Here is a 15,726-nt window from a genome sequence, read left to right as displayed (position 1 = left end):
AGAAATAGAATTGTACTTATAAGATTTCACAAAAGAAAAACTTTTAACTGGACAGGCTTTGTTTGGTTTTGGTTTGGGGCTACTTAATGAAAGCAATATTAAGATACAGTTTGCATAAAGGAAAACTGTTTCACATGACTTTTATTCCTGTATAAATTCTAAAACATCCACTAGCTGAAACACACTGCAGTCCTCAAAAGGGCAGAATTACTGTTTTTCAAATATACAATTGATAAAGATGAAAGAGAATAAAATGCATTAGTATTAGAAAATTATTTTTAAAAGAAACTATCCAGGGTCAAGCTATAGTCCACAATACATTAGGCATAAGACAAAAAAACCAATAGAAGGCACCATGAGTTACCCTTCTCAAGAACATAAATACTGAATGGTTTTACATGGGCAGTGATGATTTGCCCTGTTTAAATGAGGTTATAGCCTGTATCATTTGCTGCTGGCATGACTGAAACTGTCACCCAGCTAGTCTTCCTGTCTCTTGTTTTGCCCGAATCCGAATCATCCACCATAAAGCTTCCAAGAGTTTTGGGTTATTCCTAAAATGTAGATTAGCTAAATACATGTTAATGGCCCTGCAATGTCTTTGGTATAAAACCAAATTCCTAGGCACATTTACACATTCCTTTATAGCCTGGCACCCACTCAAAGCTCCAACTTAACTCCTGTTGCCCTCATTGCTAGTCAGCCACACCAAACTATTTAACTATTTGCCCAAATGAGCCACACTCTCCCCACTGTTGCTCCTCTGCATGTGCTATCTTCTTATGATGGTTAATTTTATGTGTGCCTATATATTTGGTCTAACATTATTCTAGTTGTTTCTGTGAGGTGCATTTTGGATGGGTTCAAAATTTAAATGAATAGACTGAATAAAGCAGACTGCTCTCCCTAATGTAAGTGGGCCTCATCCAATCAGTTGAAGGCCTGAATAGAACAAAAAGTCTGAACCTCCCTCAAATAAGGGGGAGTTCCTCCTGCATGATAGCCTTTGAGTGAGGACATTAGTTTTTTTCCTGCCTTTGAACTCAAGCAGAACACCTTTTCCTAGGTCTCAAGCCTGCTGGCCTTCAAACTGGAATGACACCATTAGCTCTCGTGGGTCTCCAGCTTGCCAACTGCAAATCTTGAAAATCATCAGCCTCCATAAAGATGTAAGCCAACTCCTTATAATAAATATATGTATAAATAGATAAAGATATATCTATTTCTAAATATATCTTTATACATATACATATGGATGTGTATATATATGTATACATGTACACACACACACACACACACACATATATATATAAGATACATTCTACTGGTTCCTTATACAAACCTCCTCTATGTAATTAATTCATTTTCATGCTTCAGAGACACACTGTGTTAAATTGCACGCTGAGACTATGGCTCTTTTATGTAACTGACTGCTCATTTGCTGGCTGTCTTTTTTGTCTTCCAGTCTAGTATATGAGATCATTTTGGGGATCATGGAATCTTCCAAGTCCCTGGTGCTGCCATTAGAGTAAGTAACCAAAAAACACTTGATAAATGCATATTAATAGAAGTTGAGTAAGATTTCTGTAAGAGTCCAAAAGATTTAGTTATCTCTGATGGCCCAGATGGTAAAGAATCTGCCTGCAATGCAGGACACCCAGGTTTGATTCCTGGGTTGGGAAGAGCCCCTGGAGAAGGGAATGGCAACCCACTCCAGTATTCTTGCCTGGAGAATCCCATGGACAGAGAAGCCTGGCGGGATACCACCCACGGGGTTGCAAAGAGTCGGATACAACTGAACAATTCACACACACACACACACACACACACACACTGCAAATTACAAACCTGAAACCAGTCAATGGTACAGCAATTGATTAGAGATGGGAACTGCCTCAAGCGATTTCGAAAGGCATCTCCAATGGGGCTAAAGGCCACTACGACATGAAGATTTTCTTTGCAGCGATTCACAAAGAAAGCAAACAGGGCTAAGGGACTGAGTTCACCGTGTTTATTGCCAGCCTGAGCCACAGGACGAACACCCTAGGGAATACCAGAAAAAGCCTCGTAAATAAAAACACATAAGCTGATAAAAAGATTAGTAGATATCGAAATATTAAGAATTTTTATTACTCCTCTTATAAATACCTTAAAATTTTTGTTTTTATATCAATATAATGGCTTTGATATAGCCTGTGTTATTAGAAGACTACTTTCAATTCCATAATTCTATAATTTAAAAATAAGTATGTGTCAAAAATTTAACTTATAAAAGTAGTCACAAAAAGTTCACCAAGATATACATATGGGACACTATAATTCAACATTGGTTTTAAGAGGAAAAAATTGAAACAACTAAAGCATCCAGTTAAAAACATTATAAAACATCCATACACTGTAATTTTAAACAACTGTTAAAGATAATGAGATACATCAACATGTGCTATGGCAAGATCAGCAAGAAAAAATAAATGCAAGGCCAAATTGTGCAAGAGTATGCATAATATGATCCTTTTTGTTAAATTAAAAAATACATAGGTGCATATTTGTAAACATACACTTTTTTATGGAAGCAAACACAAAGAACTATTAACAGTGGTTCCTTTGGGTGAGATGGACTTAAAGGAGAATGAAAGAGGGGATTTCATGTTTATTTTGGATATTCTTCTTGGCTTATATCATTTTTTTCACTTTGGACATTCTTTCACTATTTGAGCTATCTGACTTTATTCTTATAATGTTTGTATTTTTTGAAATGATAATAGAGTTTGGTAATGAGATTACTTCACTTGGTCATGTATGACTCTTTGTGACCCCATGGACTATGCTTGCCAGGTTCCTCTGCCTATGGAATTCTCCAGGCAAGAATACTGGAGTGGGTAACCATTCCCTTCTCCAAGGGATCTTCCCAACCCAGGGATGGAACCCAATGCATATCCTGCATTGGTAGGTGGATTCTTTACCAATTCTTTAGCCACCAGTGAAGCCCAATGAGATTATACATTACTGTTAATTTTTTTCCTTTATGTTGGATTGACCAAAAGTTCTTTCAGGCTTTTCCATAACAGTGCACAAAAAACCCAAATGAACTTTTTGGCCAACCTATTAATATCTCTACATGAAAAAGGCATCTTACACGAGATCTGGCATAATGGCTTTAGAACCAAACTTCTTGAATTCAAATTCCAGCTTGCAGCTGATTATCTATGTGACCTTGAGGCAAGTTACTTAATCTCTCTGTTATTTAGTTTCCTTATCCATAAAATGGGGGAAAGAGTACTTATCAATATATCAACGGGTTGTTGAGTGATCAAAGAGTTATTACATGTGAACACTTAAAACAGTTCTTGTCTCATAGGTACTTTTCAGCTTTTTATATCCTAACTTTCTCCTTCTTCAAAGTAGAAAAGGTTTCATACTCAATAAATTATCTTATAAACAGATTTTTAAAAGAAAATAAAATTTTAAAAGGTAGATTTACATTTTTTTCAATAGCAAATTTAGGAAGTGGTCACAATGATCATACAATTTCCAGTGTGATGACAGTGAATTTATTTCTAAAAGAACTCTCTACTCTAGATATGTGACAGATATAGATCTATGGGAAACTGTAAATCAACTTTGTTTATTCATCCTGACAGTAATTCTCAAATTAAGATTAGTATGATCAGTGTCAACCTGTGAAATTATGTTCGAGTTGTCTACCTCCATTACCTCTTGAGTTAACAGGGGGACATTCAGATACAGAAAGGTAAGGCATGGGTGTAACTGTAGAACAAGAGTCAAGAAAGGGCCAAGATGGTGACATAAACATAGGCATTATTTACACAGAAATAATAGTTAATGTAGTCTTCCCTGATGGCTCCCTGGTAAAGAGTCCACATGCTGATGCAGGAGATGCGGGCTCGACCTCTGGGTCAGAAAGATCCCCTGAAGGAGGAAGTGACAACCCACTCCAGTGTTCCTGCCTGGGAAATCACATGGACAGAGGAGCCTGGTGGGCTATAGTTTACGGGGTCACAAAGAATCGGACACGACTCAGCAACTAAACAACAACAATAACAAAGGTCAATGCTTCTAGAGTAGAAGTAGGGAATAACATCTACATGCACATAGAAATACTGATACTTCGGGAGCACAGCTGATTCTGGGAGCAAGAAAAAGAGTAGTTATTGAAGCAGACAGGAAACAAACTGAGGGATCTTTCACAGCAGTCAAAGAAAAACATTTTAAAAGAGGAATGATGAGTTATTTCAGAGATGAATGATAATTTTAAAAGAGAACTGAGAAAATATCACTAAATATGGTAAACAAGTCACTGTAAAATTGAGAAAAACTTTGCAGCAATTTAATTCTGCAAGAAGTGTGAACAGAACAGTGGAAAAGTAGCCTGGAAACGGAAGGCTGAAGCTACAATTGTAAAGCTGACATCAGAGACTGTGCTGAGTCTATAAGAGGTGATCAGTAGGCAGGACCAGGCCCAAGCTCTATAGATCAGTTATCATGAGGTTTCAAGTAAAATCTGTGTCAGATGGATGAAATAAGCAAAGTCGAAGACCTGGTCTTCAAAGTGCAGGGTATGCAAAGAAATTTATATAACTTATCTTGTATACCTTTTATATTTTTAAATATTAGTATAAAGCAACCAAAAAAAAAGAAAAATGGATGCACTTTGGTACATGTGAGTTCTGACCATGGCTATTTCCTTGTGGATAAATTGATATGGTGTTCCTAGGTTTGGGTGGAATATGAAGGGAATAAGTTCTTCAGGCTATTCTTGGATCATACCATAAAATAATAAGGCCACGGAAAAGCTTTGTAGCAATGCGATGAGAAGAAAGACAAACAACCATTAAAGTGAGCAGAAAAGACTTGCAAAGTTTAGAAAATCCCATTCTCCAAAGGGTCCCATTCCCTGGAAAGGAGTGTAGGGAATATATTTTTCCTATGGATTAGGAGAATCACCATTCTTAGGAACTTTTAGCCACAACCTTGATGCTACCCAGATACAAGTAGAGAACTTGGTTTTTTTTTTTTTCCTTTCTCCTTCCCCACTCCAGGCCATGAACTGGTGATGCATCACATTTACTGAGGGCTTTCTAAGTGCCTGACATTCCATAACTACCTCATTTCATTTGATGATGCTGTGTAGGAGGAACTATTTTGTGTATATAATACTTTCATTCCATAGATGAGAAAAGCAGGGTGCTTGAACTACCGGGGGAATCCGTTTTACTCCAGATGCTATCACTGGAGGCTGGAATGAAGCATCCTGGTATGAGTGCTATATTCTGTGGGTAAAAGTAGTTATGATAACAGGAAAGGGGAAACTATTAGCTGAAATCTTGTATGGGAAGATCTGAGAAATGGTGGTCGAAGGTCAGGACATCTGAAGTAGGAGTGGGTGCATCAAAAATGTATTTTTTTCTTTGTCAACTAAATCACAAAGCATGATTCCCAGATGTACCAGAATCAATACAAGTAGTTTTATTAATCTTTGAAGATTTTACTAACTAGTGGCAAACTATAAAAGTGAATCAGGTAGTGTTTGAAACCTATATTTTCTCATATCACTGTAACCGTAAGACATGATTGTATTTTATTTTTTGACATATACATACTACTCTGTACAATGAGAACCTACTGTATAGCACAGGGAACTCTACTCCATGCTCTGAGGTGACTTAAATGAGAAGGAAATTCAAAAAAGAGGGAATATATGTATATGTATGACTGACTGACTTTGCTATACAGCAGAAACTGACACAGCAGTATAAAGCACCTAATCTCCAGGTAAGAAAAAAAGACATGATTTTAAATCTCTAATCACTCATAAAACATGCTAAATAAGATCAAATGGATGAAACACTGTCATCATTATGGAAAAAGCTGAGTTAAAATAATTAAAATTCTGTCTCGTAATTATATTTCTACAGTTATAACTATTTACAAGTCACCAAAATGTACTAAAATATACATTAAGTTTATATTTATATATAAATATAATATATATAATATATATTACATAATACATATTATATAAATATATAAATATTTATATTTATATCCAAAATTCTCTGCACAAGCCATATTTATACTAAAGAACAGAAAAGTTTCAAGGTAACATTTCTGAGTTGGGAGCAGCACTCCCTGAAAAGCATTTACCTCCATCACTTCTTGTTTTTCATCTGCTGCAAAAATATTAGGTACTTCTCCAGTGTTGAGCACACTGTCGATGTCCTCTAGAAAAGCTTCCTCTTTAATCTGAGTGTCCGTGATTAGGAAGACTGTCTTCTGGCCCTTCAGGCCCACATTCCTTAAAAGGGCCTTAAAATAAAAATGTACTTAGAATCAGAATCTGGTGGAAATCCATTTTTTTTTTTTTTTTTGCTTTCCTTCCCCTTTCCTTTCTTTTGATAACAACATCTCGCCCTTTCCGGCGGTGACGACCTCCTCATGAGAACATGCCTCTCACAAAGGATCTTCTTCTTCCCTCTCCAGAAGAGGAGAAGAGGAAACACAAGAAGAAGCGCCTGGTGCAGACCCCCGATTCCTATTTCATGGATGTAAAATGCCCAGGTTGCTGTAAAATCACCACCGTCGTTAGCCATGCACAGACAGTAGTTTTGTGTGTTGGCTGCACTGCTGTCCTCTGCCACCCTACAGGAGGAAAAGCAAGGCTTACAGAAGGATGGTCTTTCAGATGGAAGCAGCACTAAAAGTACCCTGTATCAAGATGAATGGGAAACCATCCCAGAAGACACGTTTTGGATAAAAAAAAAATCTCAGTTTTACAGTAGTACCTCTCCCATTGGGGCTTCCCTTGTGGCTCAGCTGGTAAAGAATCTACCTGCAATGCGGGAGACCTGGGTTCAATCCCTGGGTTGGGAAGATCTCCTGGAGAAGGGAACAGCTACCCACTCCAGTATTCTGGCCTAGAGAATTCCATGGACTGTCATCCATGGGGTCACGAAGATTCAGACACGACTAAGCAACTTTCACTTTCACTTCTCTCATTCTGGTGGCACTGTCAATCTGGGCCTCCATTTTACCCATCCCTCCCGTGGGAGACTCCAACTGGCCAGTTTTCCAAGCCCCAAGGCACAGTCATTGATTCAGAGGTGGGCTTATGATTTAAGAGGGCCCATTCACAGTCTCACTTCAGGAACTAAGACGGATTTGAAAAAAGAAAGAATCTGTCCGTCTAAGAATGGAGATATAAAAGCCAGTTCTCCACACTCACTTTTAAGATGTAGACTAACTTAGTACACGAAGGTCAGAAAAAGTTTAAAAAGTCCAGCAAAGTCTCTCTTGTTTTGTTCCACTTTGGGTCATCTCTCTTCCAGGGCCAGCAGAATCACAGGCACATGTGTGTGAAGCCCCAAGTATGCCCTCTACTGTTCTATTGCTGACTGGAACAGCAGCACAGCTCTAAACTATTAAGATTTGACAACTTTGATGACATTGTCATCACCACTGAAGTTTATATCTAACAGTCTACTGAAAAAACACATTTGTCTGAAATAAGGCCTTTCTGAACTAGAATAAAGATAGAATCAGCAGCAGCATGGTAAGAATGCAGTGGATAAGCCTTAAGTTATAAATCCCACTCTGCGGTGCATACCTGTTCTCAACTTCAGTTTCCCCATCAGTAAAACACAGAGACAACCATACCTGCTACACTGAATTGTCATACTTGTAGAAAGAAAGCACATAGGTAAAGCACTTCAAACAGTGCTCAGCACATGCAGTAACTGCCTAGGGATAGTATTATCATCACCATTATCACCACTGCATTCAGCACACAGATAGCTATACAGGATGGCTCTCTCTTTACAGATAAAAGAATGCACGGATGTTATTTTAGACACTAGATTTCCTCATGATTTTACCTTCAGGTCCTCTCTCCACTCATTCATACCATAACTCTTTGAAATTTCTGGTTGGAAAATCTGCATTTTTGCCATGGATGTAGCCAGACGAGTCAAAGATTGACGACCACTTCCTCCAAGTCCGACAAGCAAAGCATTTCCACCAGACTGCTTCAGAATCCGACATATTCGTGATAAATGTTCCAATACATACCTATGACATATAAATATTATTATATTTGAAAATACGAATGTAAATGTTTATTTACCCATAACTACCGCTTTACTTTCCTAGAAGGATGGACTTTGCTGTCCCATATGTTACTATCTCAATTTTAAAGATGTAATCATGAATAAGTGTGGTATTTCAAATGCAGTTACAATTTGACCATTTGATGTAAAGGAAAACTATTTTAAGTACAAATTCACGAACTGTAATATATGTAAGTTACAAAAATAAAATGAAATTGTTAACTATCTGTACTGGAGTATATTATTTTTATTTAAAAGATTTCTTCAGAAATTCCCTTGTGGTCCACTAGTTGGGACTCTGGACTTTCACTGTCAAGGGCCAGGGTTCAATCCCTGGTTAGGGAACTAAGATATCACAAGCATGGCAAAAAAAAGAAAAAATTTATTCAACATTTTAATACTAGGATTTCTATGTGAGAAATAGAAAGTCAGTTATATACAAAATAATACATTCAAGAAAGGTATCCACACTAGTAATCAGGGAAATTAAAACTAAAAACACAGTGTGATACTGACAAAACTAACCAAATCAGGCAATCCTAAGTGTTGGCAAGGGTGAAAAACAATGGAAGTTCTTAAAAACAATGATCATTTCTGAAGATACTTTGGCAAAACTTAGTAAAGTAGAAGACGCTAACATATCATGACATAGTAATTCCACTTCTAAGAATATAGCCTAGAGAAATCCTTACACAGGTAACCAAGGAGACATGAATATTCAAACCTTTTTCATAATTACAGAAACTAGAAGTTACCTAGTTTAAAGTACTTAGTATCTGAAACAGAAGTCTATCTCAGAAGAATGATTCCATTGTGTTAAAATTATACACTGGAATGCAATACAGTAGTAAGAATTTGTTTTTTGTGAATTTCACAGTCTGGAATAAACCAACTTGCAAAGGACTATGCACAGTATGATAGCACTTATATGATTTTTAAACATGCGAAATAAGACTGCCTGCATGTTTAGGAACATACATGTGTGCATGCTCAGACACTAACTGTCTGACTCTTTGTGACCCCATGGGCTGTAGCCCACCAGGCTCCTCTGTCCATGGGATTCCCCAGGCAAGAATACTTGAGAGGGTTGCCATTTCCTCCTCCAGGGGACCTTCCCAGCCCAGGGATTGAACTTCTGCTTCCTGCATTGGTAGGTGGATTCTTTACCACTGAGCAACCTGGGGAAGCCCTTAGGAACACACACATGTAGTAAAAATCTAAAGAAACACATGAGTTTCTTTTTACCCCTGCAAAGTACAATGAGAATGCAGTGAGGGAGGGTTGGCTACACTAAAGATTTCAAATAAATTGCTAGAGATTTCAAATAAATTAATTTAAATAAATATTCAAATAAATTCAAATTTTAAAAATCTTTTTCTACATTCTAAACATTTCACAATAAAATTTTACAAATAGTAATTTTAAGCATCAATACCAAATACAGGTACCTAAAAATGACAAGATTCATTCTTGTTTTGTGAGTTTGATTATACTCATCTAAACACTGGTCCACAACGTCACTAAAATGATGAATATTTGGAATTTCAATATAAACTCTGTCATCTCCTTCAAGGTCAGGATTCAAATAGTCACCAAACATGAGATTTCTTAGGTCCTCTTCAGTTATCTATAAAATGGAAATCAATGAATTACAAAAGTTAAAATTTTTTCTAAAATAAACTTAATTCTTTTAAACATTCGGGTAATAACTAATATAGTTGTACAATTAACACCTGAAACTACATTATATCCTGAGGAAATAAAAAGAACTTTTTTCTATCATGTAAGTTTCCCCCTCCCCCCAACCCCAGAAGCTGGAAAAGTCATTCTAAGCACCCACTTAGCGAGTCGTTACTAAGGGACAGTCACCATGCTGAGCACCTTATATCTACTATTATCATTCAATCCCTAACATATAACTTCTATGTTATATATATAACTATTCTGAAATCAAATCTTTTCAAGCTAAACATCAATCTATGAGGAAAGTTAAAAAGAACATGATCGTGAAGGAGTAATAGCATTCTTTTAAAGATAAGTTGACTGTAATAATTCCTGCTATTAGACTGTTTTAACTTGTTTTTAAACACTAAATATACTCACTGGTGTATTCCCTTTCCTCAAATGTGAGAAGATACTATCAAATGATTCTTTAAAATGGTCCTTTACAACATTTTTGGTTAAAGTGAACAGCCAGAATCGGTCGCTGTCATTAACGAGGCGATCATAAAACACTCGGAGAACCTCGTGCACAAACAGACGGATCATGGTGTGCTTGCCCTCCACAGCCTCTCTCTCAATGAGCAAACAGCCCTGGATGACACGTGAAAAATCCCGCAAGTTGAAAGTGTAATGAGATTTTGTGGGAGTGGGCAAAAGATTTTCCATGGATTGTTTATATATCTGAATATGAAAAAAGCAAAAAATCAAATGCTTATAATCAGCAAAGCCAAAAACACTGTACTATAAAGTCAACAACAACATAATATGCTATAACAAAGAGTATATTATATAAAATATTTTATTTATCCTATCAGATTATATTGGCTTGGAAAATTGTATACTTCTGAGCCTAGCATGGCATATACCTATATATTTTGCTTTACAGCACTTGACCGGGAATTATAAAATTGAGGGAATTTAATATCATCTGATTCCATCCATGCCCAAAAAAGTGACAATGCTCTTATTTCCCAGTAATTATAGTTGTTCCATTTAAAGGTGAATGACCTGGGATTAAACAGTGAACAAAAATTTCTGTAGAAAGTGACATCAGACAATGTATTCTGAAGCACTCAAAATGAAGATGATGATGAAACAATTTTCTTTGACCACCACTGACTTCAAATCAACATATTCTCTCCCTTCACTTCTCTCTCTTGTTTTCTCTCTCCCTTCTCTTCCTTCTATCTTAATTGGCTATAATATCAAAATGAAGTATATTTTTACTACATGCTGAATTCATTTAGCTTATCATTCTCTTGAAGAAAGATAAATTAAATCTTTGATAATATAGAAAAAGATCCAAATAAAATTATTTTTTAATTTATAAATTTACTTAATTTACATCTTCTCTAATTCATCTCCCACCCCTAAACTCTATACATGGTAGGTGTTATCAAGTGTATCAAAGACAGAAAAAAAACAACAACAGAGGATCCTTTCTGTATTCTATTCTGCCTAACCAACTCCCTTCCCTTTACAGGATATATAAATACATAATACAAATATCATATTTTATAAATAGAAATACAAATATATTTTATAAAGAGAAGCACTTTTCTGTATCAGAATAAGTATAGTAATTACAATGGACTATCTTTTTGCTATTTTAGTTTCTCTATTTTAACAACACACTATTCCACCAGAACAGGGGCAGAAGAACTTTAGAAAGACCCAATGCTTTTGGAACTGATGGCATAATTCTAGGGGCTTTTTGCTTCTGGTTGCAGTGACCTCAACTTCCAGAAAGCCTAGTTCAATGAGATTATCACTAAACTACCTTAAATACATTTTTCCCCCCTTTTACCATCAGCTACGAGGCTGGCTCTGGTCTCTGAGCAGACGCAGGTAACACACATGGAATCAGCTAAGGGCTACTCTTTGTTTTCTAGTCCCACCCTTGTGTCCCACCTTTTTTTTTTTTTTTTCACTTCCACCGCTAAGTTATGCAGTCTGGCAAAAATAAGGTATTCATAAGCTGCTTAAGTTTCTTTCTTCTTCTTTTTTTTTACATATAACATGAAGAAAGAGAAGAGAGAGAAGGGAAATTTAATAAATACTAGAGTAGGAACCCAACAATTAAGGCAACACCTACAATGTGGTGGATACTAGTTATGGATGATTTCCTTATAACAACCTTTGTGAAATAGATATCAGCTCCCATTTTAGTGATTAAAAAACTAAGGTGAAGTTGCTTACGCAAGGCTAGATAGCTAAGAAATAGTAGTCAAGACTCAAATCCAGCTAGATTCCCCAATTTCAAAGCCTACAATGTTCCTGTTTTCAAACCTTCCTGACAGCGAAGACAAAAAAGTAGATGGCTAAGGGAGAAAAGAAGAAAAAAATACAAAAACCAACGGATCAAATGCAGATATGTGTAATATTAAAGACTTTGTTCTGCATTCGTTGCTCACCTCCATAGTCCCACTGACAATCTGGTTCCCAACTAAAAAGTACTCAGGAGGAAAGTCACGAGTCCTCAAGTAGAATGCTACAATTGATGAGAAGATTCGAACCATAGTTTCATCACTGAAAGTATTAATGGTGCAGATGTTGAAATGCCGAATAAAACGGGGAGTGACTGGATTTCTTCCACCACCTGGAGGGCCCATGGCAGCAATCAGCTGTATGTCAACCAGTACGATTTTACTTGTGTCCTTCAGGTCATACCTTGAAAGCACATAAAAATCCCAAAACAGTCAGTAATAAAGCCAACGAGATGGGCTGAAAAGTAGAGCTCCTTTGAAACTTTATCTGATTTTAGCTTTTCTAAAAGGAAGAAGATTAGACATTACTTGGAGTAAAAGAGAAGTTTTTTTAAGGATTCCTATAATTTTTACTTCTTTTTTTTTATTGAGGTATAATTGACATAACATTAGTTTCCGTGTACTACATAATGATTCGATATTTGCACATATTGCAAGATGTTCACCACAATAAGTTCAGTTAACATTTGTCACCAGATACAGTTACAAAAATTTTTTTCTTGTGATAACTTTCACGATTCATCCTCTGAGCTCTTCTCAAATATGTGATACAGTATTATTAAACTATAGTCAACAAGATGTACATTGTAGCCCCCTGACTTACTTGACCCCCTTTACCTATTTTGCTCTGCCCCACCTCAGGCAACCAATAATCTGTGGAGAAAACTTGTTTTAAAGCAGCACTCTGCTTTTCCTTTCACTGACACTGATAACGCTGTCCAGATTCTGGGTATCTAGAATGTCCCTTCCTCTTGTTCTTGCCTTTTTTTTTTTCCCAATTCTTCTTTCCATTTAACTCTCTGCTGTGTCTTACACTCCAAATCCAGAAATATGGATAAGAGATCAATCTTTTTTGTAGCCGTTTATAGGCAAGATGACTATATGTCCCACTTTGTCTAAGAAAATTCTTGTTTGTGCCTATCCTGTAGTAACTATTAACAGCCTCCCTTTTCTCTCAGAAATGTCCCTATTTAGACAATAAGCTATATACTTACTCTACTTACAGCTAGTTCTGATTCCTTTTTCTCATCTCAACTCTTATCTTCAGAGCACAGAAGGATATATAAAAAGAACCTATATATTTTTGTTACCTAAATAGACACCCACTAGGGAATATAAAAAAGGGTATAAAAATGACTCAATTTAGTTGGAACTGCTCAGAGTGAAAAGGTGCCTATTTCAAATAGATCATAAAGTTCTTTAACATTGAAGTTCTTGCAAAAAAGGGGGATGATGGTGGGAGAAATCTATACAGCCAGTGTTTAGTCTAAAAGCACCACAGAAAGTATGAAAATATGACCTTGTCTTTGGCAACTCTAATAACTGTCAATAAGGGACTGGTTAAATAAATTATAGTAAGATTCACAAAACTAAATAGTATTAAAAGCCCATAAAATAAATGAGATAGACAAATAATATGGATGCCTGTGTGTGTATGTTAGTTGCTCAGTCGTGTCTGACTCTTTGTGACCCCATAAACCACAGGCCGCCAGGCTCCTCTGTCCATGGAATTCTCCAGGCAAGAATGCTGGAGTGGGTTGCCATTTCCTTCTCCAGGGGATCTTTCCAACCCAGGGATTGAACCCGGGTCTCCTGCATTGCAGGCAGACGCTTTACCATCTGAGCTACTAGGGAAGCCCAATAATATGGATAGGTGAATGAAACATATAAATAATTTAGTTAAATATACTAAGTGCAAATAAGTTATAAAACATTATGTGCAACATGGATCTTTTTAAAAATAAAAATATATTTATATAGAAAAAAAACTCAGAAGAATAGAGAATACACTATTAACAGCGGTTATCTCCTGAAAGCAAGATTCCAGGGCATGCAATAACAAAAAAATATATAATCCCAAAATATGATTTAGTTTCATAAGTAATCTATCCTTGCCTTGAGATAAAGATTATAGCATATTAGGGATTAGGAAAATATTTTAATAGGAGGAAATGCAGAATTATTAATCCTAACTAAAATATACAATGTCATATGTGTTGGAAACTAATCATATTATTGTAAAATAGGGTGGAAGGAGTGGAAGAGTTATTCATGAAATTGCTGTCAAAACCAAGCCATCTCAAAGATATGGTAGTACCAAATAATCATAGATAATATAAGGAATTTAAAATGGTGGAAACATAGAGTGCTGGTTATGGTTACTTAGGTTGGAGACCATCCATAAATTCTCAGTGCTGGGTGATAGTAAAAGATATAATTGGTAAATTATTTTTAATAACTGAAAGTAGTAGCTTAAAAGGGCAAAAACTAATACATTATTAAATAAATATATTTGTGGATTATTCTTCCATGATATAAAAAAGTATAGGAAGGTATTCCAAAATTTTCCCTATAAGAAAATCTGAACAACCATTTTGTCCCATTAAGTAATTTGCAAAATTGTATTATTTTGACGTGAAAAAATAAAAACAGAAAAAGAGAACAAGAAGTTACTTCAACATGGCTACTTAAGACTTCAGGTAAATACTTACCAATTCCCACAGTCAAAAAATTGTCGTAATAATTCAATAGGAGGTTGAGCTCCATATTTCTCCAATGCAGGCATATTCATGTCATCTATAAAAATTATACACTTCTTTCCCATAGGTGGTCCAAAAACTCCTTTGCGTCTTTTATCCAATCTAGCCATAATAATGTTCTAAAATATAAAGAAGAAAGTGTAGTATATTTAAAGCCATACTAAACACCAGAAAAAAATTAACAGTTTAATTATGTAAGGTAATAATGTCAAGCATTACCATGTTATCCATTTAAATTTATTCATTTTCAGGGCTATATGAAACTTCATATTCAACATTATTCAAAGAGCATATAATGAAACCCTTCTTTGTGCTCAGAATTGTTAGGTACACACCTATATTTACATTGTACACACATGCACACACAGAACTTTTTCCACAACAGACACCCCAACATATCTATTAACTTTAACTTAAATAAAAGCACTAAACTTGTAGTATTTTGAAATTAGAGAATTATATAAGCTTATAACAAAGAAAATGAGCACCACAGGTCAGAAGACAATGGACAGATATAATTCTAGGAATGGAAGATAAAAATGGTAATTAGAAAAGATCTCATGCAGTACTTTCATCTTGGCACCTCTAGGAGTAAAAGGTGGGTCACACAATAAAAAGTCTATGGTTTGAAAGATCTTTCACTGACAGAACTTCAGTAAGCAGCAAATGCCTCTAAAGCCCATCTGGGAGAGTACTGAAAGAACAAGTTAAAAACCTCTCTCTCTACTTCCCTCCCTCCCTCCCTTTTCTTATACTTCATACTTCTCCAGTTAAGAAATCAACTGTTGCTTCTTGGGCTTGGGGAGAAAAAAAGCTGACAAAGCTCAACAATTCAGTATTAATGCAAAAATGTTC

At 35.9% G+C, this 15,726-nt stretch overlaps 2 protein-coding genes across 2 annotated transcripts in view; one reads left to right on the top strand and one right to left on the bottom strand.

Moving 5' to 3' along the window:
* The window catches only part of DNAH12 (dynein axonemal heavy chain 12), a 172,584-nt gene that overhangs the window by 59,772 nt on the left and 97,086 nt on the right, over nt 1-15,726 (bottom strand). Inside the window, exons 38-44 of the mRNA XM_061129188.1 lie at nt 14,824-14,990; nt 12,260-12,515; nt 10,227-10,526; nt 9,572-9,750; nt 7,893-8,085; nt 6,166-6,327; nt 1,849-2,043 (exon numbers count right to left, since the gene is read on the bottom strand). Of these exons, the coding sequence (XP_060985171.1) occupies nt 1,849-2,043; nt 6,166-6,327; nt 7,893-8,085; nt 9,572-9,750; nt 10,227-10,526; nt 12,260-12,515; nt 14,824-14,990 (1,452 nt within the window). The remainder of the gene's footprint in view (nt 1-1,848; nt 2,044-6,165; nt 6,328-7,892; nt 8,086-9,571; nt 9,751-10,226; nt 10,527-12,259; nt 12,516-14,823; nt 14,991-15,726) is intronic.
* On the top strand, nt 6,465-6,719 carry LOC133046266 (small ribosomal subunit protein eS27-like). The gene has a single exon (XM_061129187.1). It carries the CDS (start codon nt 6,465-6,467, stop codon nt 6,717-6,719), a length of 255 nt encoding a protein of 84 aa, XP_060985170.1.

Source organism: Dama dama, chromosome 24, assembly GCF_033118175.1.
Source record: "Dama dama isolate Ldn47 chromosome 24, ASM3311817v1, whole genome shotgun sequence".
In the NCBI taxonomy this organism is placed as follows: domain Eukaryota; kingdom Metazoa; phylum Chordata; class Mammalia; order Artiodactyla; family Cervidae; genus Dama; species Dama dama.
The sequence above is the reverse complement of the archived record's forward strand: the minus strand, read 5'-3'. Positions and strand labels throughout refer to the sequence as shown.

What these genes read in the sequence shown, in the direction of transcription:
- LOC133046266 (XM_061129187.1), top strand. Translation starts at nt 6,465, where the DNA reads ATGCCTCTCACAAAGGATCTTCTTCTTCCCTCTCCAGAAGAGGAGAAG.